This window comes from Lucilia sericata, unplaced genomic scaffold, assembly GCF_015586225.1.
Source record: "Lucilia sericata isolate MDLA Ls3-8-SP2 unplaced genomic scaffold, ASM1558622v1 Contig000312F_arrow, whole genome shotgun sequence".
Lineage (NCBI taxonomy): Eukaryota > Metazoa > Arthropoda > Insecta > Diptera > Calliphoridae > Lucilia > Lucilia sericata.
In genome coordinates this window covers 103,718-124,380 of record NW_023994336.1, presented here as the reverse complement: position 1 = coordinate 124,380, position 20,663 = coordinate 103,718, and the positions used below count along the sequence as shown (strand labels likewise).

The window sequence follows — 20,663 nt, the reverse complement described above, 5'->3', positions numbered from 1 at the left end:
TTCTATTGTATATGAAAGTATGTTGTAAATATAAATATTTTTATCTTATTTGTTGGTTTTTTCATTTTTTTTTCATTTATTATTTTAAGATTATTTAAGACTAAGTGTAAAAATTGTTGTTGTATTAATAAAAATATACATTATAGATTATGATATATATATAAAGATTTGTTTTTAAACTAATTGTTGTTTTGTTTTTGTTTGTAAGATATTTACACATTTAATTGCTATTTCTAGGGGTTGTTGTTGTAAGTTATTAAAAATTTTATAAACAAAAGATGTTGAAAAAAAATACATATTTAATTTTTTTTTATATATATTTTTGTGGTAATATAAATACATTTAAGTAATTAAGTTTTATTATAAAAAAATTATATATTTATAAGTAAAGAAATTAAAGCAATATTTTGTATATTTAATATTATTATTTTTGTTTTTTTTTTAACTAAACTTATTATTAATATAAAAAGAAATTTATATTAATTTGTGTTTTTTTTTTTATTTTTATTAAATTTTATTTTTGTATATAAAGAACGAATGTTCTGTGGAAGCCAAGGGGGATTATTAGATTAACAATATAAAAAAAAAACTTGAAACAATAAATTATATTTATAACTTTAAATTAACAAAATATCTTTAATATGCCAAAGCTAAGCTTAGCTACAAACTGTTATATGAATTGGAAGAGAATTGGCCGAAAAAAAGAGAATATGTTAAGGCAAACTATAAACAACAAAAAAAAAAACTCTTTTACAAATATTAAGCTTAATAAAACATTACATGTTTTATTTAATAAACATTTAAAAGCTTTATTAAAATATAGAGAAAAGTTGTGTTAATTAATTTGCCAATATAACCTTTTTAAGGCCAAAAAGGAAAAAAAATAAATTGTGTTCAATTTAAAAAAAAATATTATAATTTATTTAAATATATTTTTTTAAAAGATATTCATTTGTATTTTAAATATTATTATTTTTTTTGTTGCTGTAGCTAGTTGTATACACTTAGGTTAATTTTTCAATTTTATTTAAATTTTTTGCTATCACATTCGTTTGCAATTATTTAATTTTTTTTAAGGTAAATAAATTTTTAAAAAAATTTTAAATTTGTTAAAGCTGTTAAATAAAACAAAAAAAAAAAAGCTTTTCTTTTAACTAATAAATATGAGTTGTTACTTGTATGTATGTGTGTGTGTGTGTGTGGGTTCTTTTGTTATTTATAAAATGAACTCTTGTTAAACCATTTATAAGAGTTTTGCTATAAGGAAAACAATGTTTAAATATTAAAATAATAAAAAAACAAAGTTATAAAAAGTTATATATTATTTAGAATGGGCTGTGCTAAGAAAAAATAATTGTTTTAACTTAAATACTATATATTTTTATAATTTCCTTTATATTTTCAAACTACACCATGATTCTACCGGTGTGTTAAGCAGTTGATAAACTACTAATTGTGTGTGTGTGTTTTTTCAATGAATTTAAATGTTAAATGTTATAAAAAAAAATTGGCACATTTCTTAATTAACTAACAAACTTAAATATTTGTAAAAATAAAACGTTTAGATTTAAAACCTCATTTTAAAAAACAATACCATTTGTAATTTACAAAAAAATAAATTACCATTAAGCTAAGTTAGACAAATTGTTAGATTGTTTTATATTAGATAGAAGCAGCTTTCTTTCTTTCTTTTCGTTTCTTTTTTTTAATAATAATAATGAGGTACTAAATTATGCAACTCTTATTTGTTCTTTACAAAAAAACAAACAAAAAACAAACAAAAAAACATAACAACTAACTAATATAAACAAGTTTAGTTGTGTATGTTTTTGTTATTTAGTTGACACATGTAGCGTTTGTTTATAAACAAAGAAAAAAATTATTATTGTAAAAGTTTACATGTGTATTTTACATATGATTGTCTTGTCCTAAAGTAACTCCAAATAATGTAATTTACTTTCTTAAATCGGTTGCTCCCATGTTGTCGTGTGAAGGGCTGGCATCCATTTCACTTGATTCACTATCCATGGGTGTGGGTGTATTGCATTTTTGTTGTGTTGAATTTTCATTAGTTTCATTAAGCAGGGCAGCTTGATTAGTTTCGTTATCATTATAACGTATCAGTTTAATGGTGGTAAGGCCATCAGCATTACGTATCAATCTTTAATAAGGCAAAAAAAAAAAAATATAAAATAAATAAAAAGTTCTTTATTTAAATACCATATAAACTTACGGAAAACAATCATCATTAGCTGAAGGACTGGAATAAGGTCTTTTTTCACTATTGCCATTACTACCCGTAACACTCAAGTCTGTGGGTTTCATTTCTTCGGCATTGTTATTGTTTTGCGGCGATGTTTGTTGATTTTGTTCTGGTTTGACCACATTAAATTGGAATTTCTCATTTGGCGTTGTGGGTAAAGCTGCAGGTGAATTTGGTGGTACACCATTGGAAGACAGGTAATGGAAGGCACCGTTTATAGCGTGCATAAATAAGGGCGAAGAAGGCGGTGGACCATAGGCAGCCGCTGCAGCAGCGGCTACAGCAGCTGCAGCCGAAGATATACCATTGGGCAAAGTTAAATGATTACTATTATTGCCCTGTGTTGATGTAGGACGTTGGGGTGTTTGTTGCTGCTGCTGTTGTTGCTGTTGTTGTTGGGCTGAATGTTGTACCGGCATTGCCCAATTTGTACCATTTGTAGACGGTGATGTTGTTTGTAGACCACCAGCTGACGAACTTTGATTGCCAGCAAGATTATTGCTATTGTTGTTGTTGTTGTTTGTATTATTGGCATTATTGCCATTCTGATTGACCGATTGTCTTAGTAAGGAAATATTCTTGATATTTTTCAATTCTGTTGGATTGCGCAAGAATTGATAACAGTGACGTTCGCCCTGTACCTTACGTAATATATTCACTCTATAATAATAACGTAGAGCACGTGACATTTTATCATAGTTCATGGATAAATGATTCTTTTGTATGCCCCACAATTTGGCCAGCCCAGCAGGATCAACAATTTTGAAAACACCAGTATCACGACATTTCCAGGCAATTAAATCGCTATACTTTTGATTGCGATCATTTAGCAGTTGTTGTAGAAAATCCCATAATAAACGGCCATCTGTGAAAAGAATTGCGAAAAACGTTTGAAATTAGAATTAGACTAAAACTTTTCGGATCTATTGTCTAGTCTACAAAATAACTTATTGACTAGTCTATGGACTAGGATATTGACTAGACTATAGACTAGTCCATAGAATAATCTATTGACTAGCCTATAGACTAGTCTATGGAATAGTCCATTAACAAAACTATGTACGAGTCTTTTGATTAGTTCAGTGACTAGACTATGGGCTACTCTAATGACTGGTCTATTGACTAGTCTATAGATTAGTTTATTGACTAATCTATGTACTAGTATATTGACTAGTCAATTGTACCGTCTATGGACTTACTTATTCCCAGGTCTTTTAATAGATTATGACTTGATTTCTTGACTAGTCTATTGATCAGTCTTTTGCCTACCCTATTGGCTAGCCTATAGACTAGGCCTAGGTTTTTTACATATTAAAAGTACGGTAAAAGGATACTGCTTTATTTTTCAATATCAAAAAGTACTAAAAACATTTCAATAGTACTAAATTTTCCATCTCTGAAACATAATGTGTGTGATGAATTTTGAAAAACAAAGACAAAAAAAGTAACACTCGCTGTTAAGGAGAGCTTTAAAAGCTTGATGTACAAAACTTAAATTAAAAACCGATCAAAAAGTCACAACTTACTTGTATTGGGTTCAGTGTTTTCCGGAAAGAATTCACGTTTTACTGGTTGCATATAACGATTGTCAGTTTTATCGGGAAAGAATTCCCTTTTAACAGGTTGCACATAACTGGGTGTTGTAGGTGCTGACACCGAACCACTCTGTGGTAATTTCTGTTCCAAAGCCAATTGCTGCTGTTGATGTTGCTGCTGCTGCTGTTGTTGTTGTTGTTGAGACCATGAATTAACAAAAGTATTTTTAATTTGTTGCTTAAGACTTTGCGGCATGTCTTTTAGAATAGGGGTTGTAGGCGGACTGTTATTATATTGAGCTACAGCCGAGGCAGCAGGATAATTAGAATAATTAACAATTGTGCTATTAGCATTGGGTGGCTCTGAATAACTTTCCTCCTCGGAATCAGAATGGTGGCCACTGGCGTTATTAGTGTTATTTTTTAAACCACTAAATGAATTGGGTGTGGATAAACCCAGAGCGGCCGCAGCAGCTGCATTTGAAGAAGAACTGGTAGTACTGCTAGAACTGCTACTGCTGCTACTACTGCTATTGCTGGTCGATTGTGTGGCAGAACCATTCTGTTGATCCTGATTTTGAGGCGGGCTACTGGCTTGTGAATCTACTGAAGGCGGGGGACTTAATGTCACCGAATTCGGTGTCATAAAATGATGTGGAGTTAGATGAGAGGTTTGATGAAAGGCACTTTCTGGCGGCCCTATAGGGGGCCAAGTAGGTGTGGGTGGATGACTGTGCGGCGACAGGGGATAGCGACTAGTGGGTGTCACAGGGCTATTGGGTAAATGCCACTGCATCATATGTGATTCAATCACTAACATTTGCAGTACATTATGTAGAACATCGCCGGCACCGGGGCAACGATGACCAAAATCGGCACGTGTGAGCAGGCACAGGGCTTTGCCATTCATTTGAAAGAGATCATAATCAACTTTTGGCAGGTCAAATTCACGCTCACAGAAATGCAAAAATACCGCCACATCTTCACGACTCCAAAGGCGAGGATCTGAGGGTAAAGACGGCGGCAGCTGGGTCTTTAGCTCGGCCAATTGACTAGGCGGTGCTGGTGGACAACGCCATAACATATCACTCCAAAGACCCAAAGGCGGATTCAACGATAATTGTACCGGAAGCATTTTCATTTTGAATTTATTTGAACAAATTTAAAAATAACTATTTCCTTCTTGCTGCAGAACGGAGGACCACATCTATAAGACAATCACAAATCACGTTATAGCTGTAAGTGTAAAAAAAAGGGGAAAAACGAAAATTTTAATTAGTATAGTGTACAAAAAAAGAGTAGTTAGTAAGATATTAATAAACTTAGATATATTTAGTATATGGAAATGTATGGATTTTTATTATTGTTGTTTATTGCAATGGATATGTATGTGTATCCATAGCTATCTTCTTGCCAATGTTTATGTTAAAGTTACTTCCGTTTAAAAGAAAAATACAAATTTATTTCTGTTAGAATATGAATATCATCCATTCCAAGCATTTTATCTAAATCTGTACATTAGGGTGACCACATTGGTAAAGAGAAAATTTAAGTTACAGATGTTCTTACTTTACTAAAAATGTTTGTAATGGGGTCAACATTTGGATAGTAGTATCAAAAGTTTGAATTTTTTTTGGATTTTTTCATATGAACAGAAATGATAATTTCTATTTTGGCATCACCCTAATGTAGATTCTATAGACATTCAAGCGAATTGCTGCTGCTGTGTTGTATATACACTGAGCTAGTTGTAGGAAATTATACCGATAAAACGGAATAAAAAAAAAAAAAAAAAAACAAAATAAATAAACAATCACATCCGCCGCATTCCAGTTTTGGTTGCCAACAAATAAATATAAAAAAATATAACTAAATTCACCAAAAAAAAAAAAAAAAAAAAAACAAGTAAGAGTGTTATATTCGGCTATGCCGAATCTTATATACCCACCATCAAACCTCGTTTGACTCGAAAGAAACTTACTTATGTCGAATTTCATCTATATACTCGTATATTTAGGCCAGTTATGAGCGTTAAAGTAATTTTCTGAAGGGGATCTTATATAGGGGGGTAGGGTCAATTATGGGTCGATCCTCATAAAATTTGGTAGACAGAATTTGGTTCGTATTAAATTTACTTGTGTCGAATTTCATCGCTACACTCGTATTTTTAAACCATTAATGAGCGTTGCAGTAATTTTCTGAAGGAGACCTTATATGGGGGGTAGGGTCAATCATGGACCGATCCTCATAACATTTTTTAGATAGATTTTGACTCGTATGAAACTTACTTATGTCAAATTTCATCTATATACTAGTATTTTTAAGCCAGTAATGAGCGTTAAAGTCATTTTCTGAAGGGGACCTTATATGGGGGGTAGGGTCAATTATGGACCGATCCTCATAACTTTTTACATAGTGATTTTGGATCATAAGAAACTTACTTATGTCGAATTTCATCGCTATATACGTATTTTTAAACAAGTTATGGCTGTTAAAGCTGCTTTTCGAGGGGCCACTTGTATGGGGGCTATCCGAAAATGTGGACCGATATTGCCCATTTCCAATACCAAACAAACCTTACCTATAACAAATATTTATGTGAAATTTCAACCCTCTAGCTCTTTCCATTCGGACTCTATCGTGCTTTCAACAGACAGACAGACAGACAGACAGACAGACAGACGGACGGACGGACAGACATGGCTAGATCGTCTTAGAATTTAATGAGGACCCAGAATATATATACTTTTGTGGGTCTATGATCAATATTTCGATGTGTTACAAACGGAATGACAAAATCAATATACCCCCCATCTTTTTTGATGGTGGGTATAAAAACACAAAATATAAATCCACACAACCCACACGATATTTGGTAGAAATTGAAATATAAGAATAAAAATGAATAATCAAATATTTACATGAAAAACTATAGCAAAACGATTTCACTCAAATGCACACATTTGTTTTTTTTTTTTTGTAAATTTAGTTATAATTTTAATTATTTAAATTATTTTACACTATTTTTTTTTAATATTTATAAATAATTATTTGTTTAATATTATTTATTTAATAAAATAGTTTTTATTTACGTTCGGTTAAACACGCGCAAACGGAAGAACTAAAAGCGACACAGAGAACACATTATATCCGTAAAAATAAAAAAAAATGAGGTAAAAAAGTATTGAGAATCTTAAGTAAGTAATGATATTAATGATGAAGCAGCAGCAATGATGACGCTGATGTTGCTCTTTAAACGTTTAAATTCTTATTGAAAACACACTTGAACTCAATACACGGGTGTAGCACAGACTCAACGATCTCAGAATTCAATATAAAATCGAAGTGATGGTGTGGTGTGGTGCTGCTGCTGATGGTGGTGGAGGAGAACATTGATTCATGCTACAGCAACAACAACAACAACAACAACATCATCAGCCACAGAAGAAGAAGGAAAAAAAACATGAAAAGGCATTTCAAAAAGAAAAATCTGTTTGTTGGCTGGCTGGCTGGCTGTCAGTGTAGTGTTCAGTGCTCTGCCCTAATATCCCATAAACAATACACACATCTCATACCCTACAGCTAAACAAATCATCAAATGTCTCAAATGGTCTGGGATCGGTATGGAGTTATAGGTATATATGTATACATACATAAATACTTGTCTGTATGTATGTATGTTTGTATTTAAATACATGTGTTTAGAGAGTTTTACTGGTTTCTTTGTGCCTCTTCTTTAGAAAACAACATATTTCTTTTATTTTTTTTTTGATTTTTTTCAACTTGTGACTACCTGCGTGTTGTTATGTTTATGGTGTTTATGATCATGTTGCTGGCTGATCATGATGATGATGTTAATGAGGCTGTTCGTTATAATGATGCTGATCATGATGTGCGCCTAGACGTTAAACGGAAGTGTGCGCATTCCTTTCAAAAAATATCATTAAATGTTTACTATATAAATATACATACATACATACATACATATAACATATGATGCTGTGATCATGCAACAAAGATGAAGAAGAGTAAGAAAGTAAAGAAAAAAACGTTAAATCGATCGTATTATGCATGCATACCATTATCAAAAGCCGATGTTTAATATAGCAGGGCAATAAAACTTGTTTTTTTTTTCTCTCCAGCAAACACTTTAGTTATCATTATTGATCGAGTAAAAATATCAAGATATTTAATATCAGATAAATAGAGACCCTATTTTGTTTGATTTGGCTTTAATATTGTAAAATCCGAATTGATCAGACATATTTTTCAAGATCAATTTGAATGGATAGACCAAAATATCTTATTCTAAAGTATTGAGCTGCACTGAACCCTAATCACATTAAGCTTTCGAGATATCATGTTCCAGAAGTTTGATAGATCGCGTTTAGATAATTAATATCAGATAAACAGAGACCCTTTTTTTGTTGGATTTGGCTTTAATATTGTAAAATCCGAATTGATCAGACATATTTTTGAAGATCAATTTGAATGGATAGACCAAAATATCTTATTCTTAAGTATTGAGCTGCACTGAACCCTAATCACATTAAGCTTTCGAGATATCATGTCTCAGAAGTTTGATAGATCGCGTTTAGATAATTAATATCAGATAAACAGAGGCCCTTTTTATGTTGGATTTGGCTTTAATATTGTAAAATCCGAATTGATCAGACATATTTTTCAAGATCAATTTGAATGGATAGACCAAAATATCTTATTCTAAAGTATTGAGTTGCATACCATGTTCCAGAAGTTTGAAAGATCACGTTTAGGCCCTATTTGAGAAGTTGTAATAGAACGATTAGATCATTATAAAATCAGTTAAGCCATGTGAAAGTCCAACCGGACGACTTTGAAATAAAGATTTAACTTCTGTTAGATGTTCCTTATTTCTCCAGATACCTTAATCTAAAGTTCAAAACCCCCACAAATAGATAAAAACTAAATCTTTTAGAGCGGGGTTTTTGAGATGGTAATCAAATGCCAATCAGATTAGTTAATCTAAAAATAAATTTAATCTTTGATGTTTTTGAGTACAAGATTAAACTTCGCAGTGTTGCCATACAAAACAACAGAAAACTTCACTGTTTGTTATCAAAACAATGCATATTTTTTAAAAAAGAAGAAGACAATTGTAAATTTAATATGAAAATTAATGAAAACTTAAATTAAAAACAAAAAAATGTATTTTGAAGTGTCCATAATTTATACTAATCAATAAATAGAACATTTTAATGTTTATATTTATAAAAATTTTATTAATTTTTTTGCATCAGCTGTTTACACTTTTGCATTTCGTGCTTAAGATTAAACCACCTCCATTGGGCGCTTAAACTTGCAAACAAAATTAACTAATTTAGTACTCAAAAACATCTTTCGAGGATTAATTTTAATTTAATCGCTAATCTTTCACCTAAAAATTGGCCCTTACTAATTTTCGCCTTAATTTTACAACAAACTTAAACTTTTAAATAACTCCAGTACTATAAGGATTGAATATTTTTACATTTCAAAACTCTTTAGAGAAAATTGCTTAAAAATTACATTTAAACGATTTTCATCTCAAAAATATTTTCTAAATTCTTAAAAGAGATTGATCAGCTGGGTTATAATAATGTTTAAGAAAGCAGGTAAAACTATTATTCTCTTCTTTACAATTAATGTTAAAAAAGAGAGTAAAAAAAGCAAATCAATAGAGAGTGTTCAAATAAAAAACAAACTCTTATAGAAATTTTGAAAACAAATACTTATTTCTCTTTTCACACACTTTTTAATACACACAAAAATAGGAAATTGTAACACAATTATCAATAATAACTCATCGAAATTCTTTATAAAAAGAAAACAGGTAAAAACATTATAAAATAGTTAAAAAAAACCATTATTAAAACTAGAACAATGTTAAAGGATCTAACTAAGAACAGTGGGCGAATTGGCGACTTTATTTAAACAATTGATTAGTTCCGTTATTTGATTTTCAATAAACAAAAACAAAAAATTTCCTTTACTCCCTAGTTCCATAAATACCATATATAAAGAATAAACAAATTGCTTTCAGTATAGTTATCGTGCTATTTGTTAATTTTGTGATTCCATCAACAAATGTACTGTCGTCATCAAGTTGAAGTTTTTTTTTAAACAAATTCTCTAAAAAAAATAAATTTCTAATCTTGCTATAAACATATGTTTATTAGAGAGGTTCAAGTAGGTATCTGTCTGAAATCTTAAAGATATTTTAAACCAATCTTTAACAGGACACGCATACGTAAACGATTATACATTTCAATATAGAATGCTGAAAGAAAAATGACGATTAATTCATCATTATAGCACCTGATATCGATCGAAATCTTAAAAGAATTCAAATGGAGTTATTAGGATCACTTTCAAATTCCACTTACTTTCCCTAGGCGCAATCGTTTTCTAGATTCGAAAGAGGTTCGGAAGAATATTTTTTACTCTATTAAGAATGAAACAACTCGGCCCCATAGATTTATTAGCATTAATAAAGCTATATATTTTGGATAACGAAGGCAACACTGATATAAGTATTTCTATTTCTTGTATATCCTAAATGATATATCTTTTTTTAACTCCATTTCAAAACACTGCAACTTCCCTAATATTCAAATAGAGTTAAATCTTATGACAACATACTGTTTATGTGTTTATTTTTTTTCATATTTCCTTCTTATTTTACTCATAATTCTTGAAAGTATGTATACAACTTTGTACTTCTATCCGTAAAATAAAATCATAAAAAAACACACACAAAAAAAAAGAAAGAAAAAAACTATTCATGTGAATAAGCAGGGAAAGATCGGTATTTTTTTTACTTTAAGGGGGTCTTAAATATAGAGAGCAAAATAAATATTTCAAAAGAGTACCATAAACATTGTTCAAGAGCGCGCAAGTTATATGGGAGAGCAGGAATGGAAAATTGAAATTTTGAAATAGAACTTTTAGGTTTTACAGTATTCAACTAATTTTACTCTAGACTATAGATTAGACTAAAGACTACACTATAGACTAAACTATAGACTAGACTAAAGACTAGACTATAGACTAAACTATAGACTAGACTATAGACTAGACTATAGACTAGACTATAGACTAGACTATAGACTAGACTATAGACTAGACTATAGACTAGACTATAGACTAGACTATAGACTAGACTATAGACTAGACTAAAGACTAGACTATAGACTTGACTATAGACTAGACTATAGACTAGACTATAGACTTGACTATAGACTAGACTATAGACTAGACTATAGACTAGACTAGACTAACTAAGACTATACTATAGACTAGACCTATAGACTAGACTATAGACCTAGACTATAGACTGACTATAGACTAGACTATAGACTAGACTATAGACTAGACTATAGACTAGACTATAGACTAGACTATAGACTAGACTATAGACTAGACTATAGACTAGACTATAGACTAGACTATAGACTAGACTATAGACTAGACTATAGACTAGACTAGACTATAGACTATAGACTAGACTATAGACTAGACTATAGACTAGACTATAGACTAGACTATAGACTAGACTAGACTATAGACTAGACTAGACTATAGACTAGACTATAGACTAGACTATAGACTAGACTATAGACTAGACTATAGACTAGACTATAGACTAGACTATAGACTAGACTATAGACTAGACTATAGACTAGACTATAGACTAGACTATAGACTAGACTATAGACTAGACTATAGACTAGACTATAGACTAGACTATAGACTAGACTATAGACTAGACTATAGACTAGACTATAGACTAGACTATAGACTAGACTATAGACTAGACTATAGACTAGACTATAGACTAGACTATAGACTAGACTATAGACTATAGACTAGACTATAGACTAGACTATAGACTAGACTATAGACTAGACTATAGACTAGACTATAGACTAGACTATAGACTAGACTATAGACTAGACTATAGACTAGACTATAGACTAGACTATAGACTAGACTATAGACTAGACTATAGACTAGACTATAGACTAGACTATAGACTAGACTATAGACTAGACTATAGACTAGACTATAGACTAGACTATAGACTAGACTATAGACTAGACTATAGACTAGACTATAGACTAGACTATAGACTAGACTATACTAGACTAGAGACTACTATAGACTAGACTATAGACTAGACTATAGAGACTACACTATAGACTAGACTATAGACTAGACTATAGAGACTAGACTATAGACTAGACTATAGAGACTAGACTATAGACTAGACTATAGACTAGACTATAGACTAGAGTATAGACTAGACTATAGACTAGACTATAGACTAAACTATAGACTAGACTATAGACTAGACTATAGACTAAACTATAGACTAAACTATAGACTAGACTATAGACTAGACTATAGACTAGACTATAGACTAGACTATAGACTAGACTATAGACTAGACTATAGACTAGACTATAGACTAGACTAAAGACTAGACTATAGACTAGACTATAGACTAGACTATAGACTAGACTATAGACTAGACTATAGACTAGACTATAGACTAGACTAAAGACTAGACTATAGACTAGATTAAAGACTAGACTATAGACTAGACTATAGACTAGACTATAGACTAGACTATAGACTAGACTATAGACTACACTATAGAATAGACTATAGACTAGACTATAGACTAGACTATAGACTAGACTATAGACTAGATTATAGATTAGACTATAGACTAGACTATAGACTAGACTATAGACTAGACTATAGACTAGATTATAGATTAGACTATAGACTAGACTATAGACCAGTCTTATCAAAAGTTTATAAGTAGAAAATACCGAAAATATCGCAGAGGTACCGCGATATCCTAAAGTACTTGAAAAAGTACTAAATTACTGAATTTTCCATGCCTGTTGGAGAGTACAGAAGAAAAAAAATAAGTAACTGATCAGTCGTCAGTCAATATTGTACAAAACATACATACAAACATACCTATTTAACGATGTGGCAGACTGTCAGAATGACGATACGTTTCACTAATTATTTTGGTGTAATAGTCAGAGATACATGAGTTGGGTTCTTTATACATTTACGCAGACCGTCATACACATAGATATAAACAAACATACAAACATACATATTCAAAATGTGGAATCTCGATTTTTGTACACGTTCAGCATAAACATGAAGTATTTGGATTTAATGCGACGTCTTTTTCATATCACTTGAGATTCTTTTATTTTTTATTTATATACATATATATTTTAGATTTCAATTTGTAGAACTGAAAAAATGGCAGGTAGTTGTGATATTGGTTGGTTGGTTGGTTTGGTTTGCTGGATGGATATTTTGTTATTGTTTTGTTAATATTGGAACAAATAGTCATACATACATATAAATACGTAGTATAAATGTATGTATTTTAAATAAAATGTATGTATGTATGTAAGTATGTATGTATGTTTGTTTGTATCTACAAAATATGTTTAAATATATGGATGGATGGATGTATGAAGTAGGTATGCGGATGAAAGAACCTGTTTGAACGGAAACTAAAGTATATTAAGAAGCAACAGCAGCGGCAACGGCAACAACTGGAGAGTAGGAATATTGAAACTCAACCAAACACCACATACATATGTATGTACGTATGTATAATGATCATTCTACTATAATATTATAAATAAAGAAAGCTGAAATTAAAGATATACACGGAGTTATATACACATCTATAATATACATACATACATATAACACATACATGTGTTTGTGAGTATGTATGTATGTATGTATTTACATGTTAAGAATTAATGTATCAAAAAAAAAAAAACTTTTGAGAAAACATGGATTAAAAATGTTATAATTGTTGTATTTCCGTACTAAACAGATTTCCAGATTTGAAATAAAGTATTTTATCATTAGCAAGTGTTTCCTTTGTAAGTAATTACCATATGCAAGGAATTTCCAGTTTTTGAATTGATTTTAATTAACAATTGGAAATCTGATCAACAAGTGATCTTAGCAAATTTATCATTTATATATGAATCTAAAGTTTGATCGTATAGGAATCACAGAAAACTCCTTTTAATAGAGTTTTGGAACCCACAAGAAACCAATAACGGGACTAATACTGTTTAAAGTGCTCTATTCTTCAAAGTACTGATAATGATCAAGTAATGGAGGCAGTTTTCCTTCATATAAAGTGTTATCACTAGATCCTATCCGAAGTGACAGGCCAACAATACTGGGAAAAAGTGGAATTTCAGAGAGCAATGTATGCTTTTAAGAAGGACTAAGCTGCGCTGATGTACTTCCGGTGGATAAGAGGTTAGTGTTGTAGTCTGTTAGACCAGAGGTCGTGACTCCGTTTTCCAACGGACACTTTGGTAAAAGAGCACACAACAGATCCGATGGAGGACGTAGAGGACTTCTTTGGATTTGATGATACACACTCTTTCTAACTAACTAACTAACTAACTAACTAACTAACTAACTAACTAACTAACTAACTAACTAACTAACTAACTAACTAACTAACTAACTAACTAACTAACTAACTAACTAACTAACTAACTAACTAACTAACTAACTAACTAACTAACTAACTAACTAACTAACTAACTAACTAACTAACTAACTAACTAACTAACTAACTAACTAACTAACTAACTAACTAACTAACTAACTAACTAACTAACTAACTAACTAACTAACTAACTAACTAACTAACTAACTAACTAACTAACTAACTAACTAACTAACTAACTAACTAACTAACTAACTAACTAACTAACTAACTAACTAACTAACTAACTAACTAACTAACTAACTAACTAACTAACTAACTAACTAACTAACTAACTAACTAACTAACTAACTAACTAACTAACTAACTAACTAACTAACTAACTAACTAACTGACTAACTAACTAACTAACTAACTAACTAACTAACTAACTAACTAACTAACTAACTAACTAACTAACTAACTAACTAACTAACTAACTAACTAACTAACTAACTAACTAACTAACTAACTAACTAACTAACTAACTAACTAACTAACTAACTAACTAACTAACTAACTAACTAACTAACTAACTAACTAACTAACTAACTAACTAACTAACTAACTAACTAACTAACTAACTAACTAACTAACTAACTAACTAACTAACTAACTAACTAACTAACTAACTAACTAACTAACTAACTAACTAACTAACTAACTAACTAATTGATTAACGAAAAGCGAGGGGTTTATGGCCAAATTGACATCAAAATTCTGATGCCAGATTCGGTTTCTTTTAGAAAAGTAAACAATGGGTTAAATACTAATATCGTAATCAAAAAAGATTTTAAATTAAGATCTCGATCATTATAACATTTCTTGCTTGGCTCTTGAAATTGAAAAATTCTAAAGATTTATATGCAAAATTGCCTATAAAAAGTGTAAGATCGATTAAGGACAATTGGTAATAGCCTCAACGTCACATACGTTCAATCAACTACTTTTTACAATAAATCTGAATCCCTCTATTGAATAAGTCTGATAGGAATTCGTATTTATGCAATATTTAAAACATATTTGTAATACAAGTTATCGAAACAAAGAAGAATAATATTAAAAGGGAATTGCTCCCCTTTAAGTGAAATATTGATAAAAGGTTTTCTTGATTATTGATCAAACAATTTAGCCTAAAAACAAACACACACAAACACATTCACCTATATAAACATTTCTACACATACATCTATACTATAGTAATATAAATCTGTTGAATTATAGTTACATACAACAACAACAACAACAACAACAATATTTTCTACTCAATTGATCATGTTCATGTACATTATGTTGCATGTAAGGGTTTTAGAGTTAAAGGTTCTCACACTTTTATTATGTATATTCTACTAGGTGTGTAACTGCCACAAACATTTTTAGGGTTTCTTTATCATACTTGATGCTCTTTTCTCTGGACAACAACAACAACTACAACAAACACTCAATTCAATTTGAAATTATTGAAAGTAGAAACGATCCACAAAAAGTCTGAGGTTAATTAAAATTTAAACATACTTCAGTGACTTTTACCCTCAAATTTTATCGTTTTAATTTTTTTATACTACAAAAACATACATCCATCCATCCATACATATCGTACATATTTTATTTTCTTATTTTTTTTTTGCTTATGACAAGAAATTGATACAAATTTCCTTAATGATGTATAACGAAAATATTATAAAAATGTAAGTAACGAGTGTATCACTTATATGGTGAGTGTTGCTTTTAATTTATAAAGGGTCAATTGTATAATTTAAAATGACATCATTATACTATATAGTTTATTATATGTATGCATGTATGTTTATAAAAATATTTTACATATTTGCTTTTAAGCTGTGAAAACGGTTTCTTTTAATTGTTGGTGCTTTCTTTACATAAATAAAGTGTATAAATTTATTGGAAATTTGATCAATCGTATAACGTCTCAAATGTTAAAAAGATTTTTTTTCACATGTTGCTTTATTAAAGCCCACCCCTATAATAAAATATTGTCCGTATCTCTGACGATTGATTAGCAATAAATATAGGTTTGTAACAGGTCCAACAACAATTTCAATATATCCTTTGTGAGCAATTTCGCTGCTATACCTTACGCTTTAGAATTAGGTTATAAACCAGAGATTCAAAGATTTGTTTTTTTTACGAAATGGAAACATAAACAGAAAAACTTTCTGCATAAATACTGTGAATTTTTTCCATAGACTGAAGTTTGTTATATTTAAGAATAGTTTCGTTAATAGTATGAATGCGCGTAGTTCATGTTTTAGTTTTTAATATTTCTAGTTTTATGAATAGAAATAATTATATTTTATATGAAATGATGAAGAAAATTATTGTATTATGAATTATGATGAAGAAAATCATTATATTTATGAAGTTTTCTTATTAGCTATCTATTTAGCTATCTATCTATCTATCTATCTATCTATCTATCTATCTATCTATCTATCTATCTATCTATCTATCTATCTATCTATCTATCTATCTATCTATCTATCTATCTATCTATCTATCTATCTATCTATCTATCTATCTATCTATCTATCTATCTATCTATCTATCTATCTATCTATCTATCTATCTATCTACTATCTATCTATCTATCTATCTATCTATCTATCTATCTATCTATCTATCTATCTATCTATCTATCTATCTATCTATCTATCTATCTATCTATCTATCTATCTATCTATCTATCTATCTATCTATCTATCTATCTATCTATCTATCTATCTATCTATCTATCTATCTATCTATCTATCTATCTATCTATCTATCTATCTATCTATCTATCTATCTATCTATCTATCTATCTATCTATCTATCTATCTATCTATCTATCTATCTATCTATCTATCTATCTATCTATCTATCTATCTATCTATCTATCTATCTATCTATCTATCTATCTATCTATCTATCTATCTATCTATCTATCTATCTATCTATCTATCTATCTATCTATCTATCTATCTATCTATCTATCTATCTATCTATCTATCTATCTATCTATCTATCTATCTATCTATCTATCTATCTATCTATCTATCTATCTATCTATCTATCTATCTATCTATCTATCTATCTATCTATCTATCTATCTATCTATCTATCTATCTATCTATCTATCTATCTATCTATCTATCTATCTATCTATCTATCTATCTATCTATCTATCTATCTATCTATCTATCTATCTATCTATCTATCTATCTATCTATCTATCTATCTATCTATCTATCTATCTATCTATCTATCTATCTATCTATCTATCTATCTATCTATCTATCTATCTATCTATCTATCTATCTATCTATCTATCTATCTATCTATCTATCTATCTATCTATCTATCTATCTATCTATCTATCTATCTATCTATCTATCTATCTATCTATCTATCTATCTATCTATCTATCTATCTATCTATCTATCTATCTATCTATCTATCTATCTATCTATCTATCTATCTATCTATCTATCTATCTATCTATCTATCTATCTATCTATCTATCTATCTATCTATCTATCTATCTATCTATCTATCTATCTATCTATCTATCTATCTATCTATCTATCTATCTATCTATCTATCTATCTATCTATCTATTCTATCTATCTATTATCCTATCTATCTATCTATCTACTATCTATCATATCTAATCTATCTATCTATCTATCTCTCTATCTAGTCTCTATCTATCTATCTCATCTATCTACGATCTATCTAATCCTATCTATCTATCTATCATCTATCTTAATCTACTATCTACATCTCTATCTATCCTACCTTATCTATCTATATCTCAAAGTACTTTATCCATTCACACAAATCATTATAATTAAGGCTATTACTACACACATTTTAAATACTTTACACAAACATATAATTATAACTTTCGCATAATTACATTTAAACACGTTGAACACCATGTGTTGTCCCATAAAGTCATATTAAAAGCTGTCGTTCACTAATTTGTATGTTATTATATACTATATTAGAGAAACAGACAAAAAAATTAAAAAACTAGCGGACGGACATTTTAACAAGTATTCTATACATTTATAGTATCGTCTTCGCTAGTTTTTTTTTTGTAGACAATAATATCGGAACATGATTTGATATCAAATATTCATTAAATAAACATTAAAGATATTAACGAATATTGTTATTCAACCAGACAAAAAGAAAAAAAAAACTAAAGTCAATGAACTGTTTAAAACAATTTGCCAAAAAACAACAACTATAACAACAAATTATAAGATTTAAAACTGAGCACGCGGCTTAAAGCTAGAAAATCAATTCTTTTAAAATTTGTTTAAACTAAAAACACCAAAAACAACAACAATAGTAATAATAACAGAAATAACAACAAATTGTATAAAGTAAAGTTTAGGTATAAATTCCGGGTTTTTTTAAACATCAACGGCTTTTTTTTAACAATTTATAAATATTGAAGTATTTGTATGTAATGGTAGGAATATAAACTTTTTATTTATTGTAATTAAAATTCTATAATAAAATTCTGAAAATTAACAGGTGTACTTTAAATGAAGAGATTTTTAAATATTATTTGGTTCAAGATTTTCAAAACCTTAGAATAGAATTTGTTTAAAGTTTTAAAAAGATTTAGAATATTTTTCTTCCAGTTTATTGTTTTTTTAACCTAAGGCTATGTAAATTTTTTTATATCAAAATCATAAGCGTGTGTTTTAAGAAAAAAAAAACTTGTAACGATCATTAACATGGTTTTTAGGTTTTAATGATCTTCGATTATGGTTGTTAAAGCTAGAAATGTTACAAATAATAATAATAATATCGAATCATATGTATTTTAAAATATTCATAGTGCCTTTATTGTTTGAATATGACGCAAAGTGTTCTTTTCTTTATTTATATTTAAGTTTTTTTCAGATTTTTTCTTAGTTCAACAAAAAACTAGTTTTAATCTTAATTTATTTTATACAAAATAAAAAAATAATAAAAATAAAAAGAAGTGTCATATTAAGTGAGCAATCGTAGTATAAATAGTAGTGGCGGTAGTAGATAAAATATTTAAAAAGCATAAAGAAACAAAAAAAAAAAAACATGATTAAATCAAACGTTCGATAACCCCAGTTAGTTCAGTTCAGTTCCTTTTTTTCTGATTTTTGTTTATTTCAAGCTTTTGTTATGCAAAACAAAACAAATGATTCAAAAAAATATTTTTTTTAAATTACTTATGAATTTTTAAGTTAATTTTTTTTTTAATTTAATGAGGTGTGGAATTTTAGATTTTCAGATCATATCCTATATATAGTAGAACAACCGTTAAATTCTATGTACGTTTAAATTTGAATACTTAAATAGCTCAAAATTATAACAACTACTCTAAATAAATGTGAATGTATTGGGAGTGGTTTGATAATGGAAATGTTTACAATTATTAAAATTTTACTTCCCTATTGACTTTTTTAGGGGACTTTCACAATAGTAATAGTATGAATCTGTTTGAAAACATATAATCGTTTTAATTTCAAATTAACTTCTTGTAATGTTTATATGTAGAACGAAATTAGTAGGTATTGAACTTGTAAAGTTCGGGTCAGAATTAGTTATAATTAGATCAAATGCAGGACAAACCTAATACTAAGTCTAGTGTAAAGCCAACTTTTTGTAATTTTCTAATATTATCGAAAGCGAACCGATTTTAACTTCGGTAAAATCATAAACAGACTTTTTGTAACGTCTCCAGAAGGATAGGAACAGATATAGACTAAATATTGGAGCGAGTTCTGTTAATTTTCCAAAAGTTCTATTCACTCCTGAAACAGATTAGAACCTAGTTTGATCGAAATCGAATCTAATATAGGTCTAATAAGAAACTTCTATGTATCGATCTACTTATTGATCTATATATACACAAAGGGAAAAAGAAATATACACGCCTGGTACCAAATTGACACCAAACTGTTCATAATTTTTCAATACCATCCGTTGTCAAAGTATATACATACGTGCGACAAAACTATGTAGTATTGACAACATTGCAAGAATTCGTTGTCGAAATCTAAATTGTATATGTGGTAAGCTCACTATTGGCAACGGATTGTTGCAATGTTGATAACGTTGCGTTGTCAACATTACATAGTGTTGTCGTGCGTATGTATATACTTTGACAACGGATCTTATTGAAAAATTATAAATTCTTTGGTGTCAATTTGGTACCAGTCGTCCGTTTTCCCCTGTATATATATATCGATCTACCTATTGATCAGTATATACATATATC

At 29.3% G+C, this 20,663-nt stretch overlaps 1 protein-coding gene across 1 annotated transcript in view; it reads right to left on the bottom strand.

Annotated features, from left to right (window-relative positions):
- Positions 1-1,882: 1,882 nt before the first annotated feature.
- LOC119603563 (ets DNA-binding protein pokkuri) overlaps positions 1,883-20,663 on the bottom strand; it is a 40,276-nt gene continuing 21,495 nt past the window's right edge. Inside the window, exons 2-4 of the mRNA XM_037955609.1 lie at positions 3,790-5,034; positions 2,234-3,128; positions 1,883-2,161 (exon numbers count right to left, since the gene is read on the bottom strand). Coding sequence (XP_037811537.1) covers positions 1,954-2,161; positions 2,234-3,128; positions 3,790-4,939 — 2,253 coding nt within the window. The 5' untranslated portion in view covers positions 4,940-5,034 and the 3' untranslated portion in view covers positions 1,883-1,953. The remainder of the gene's footprint in view (positions 2,162-2,233; positions 3,129-3,789; positions 5,035-20,663) is intronic.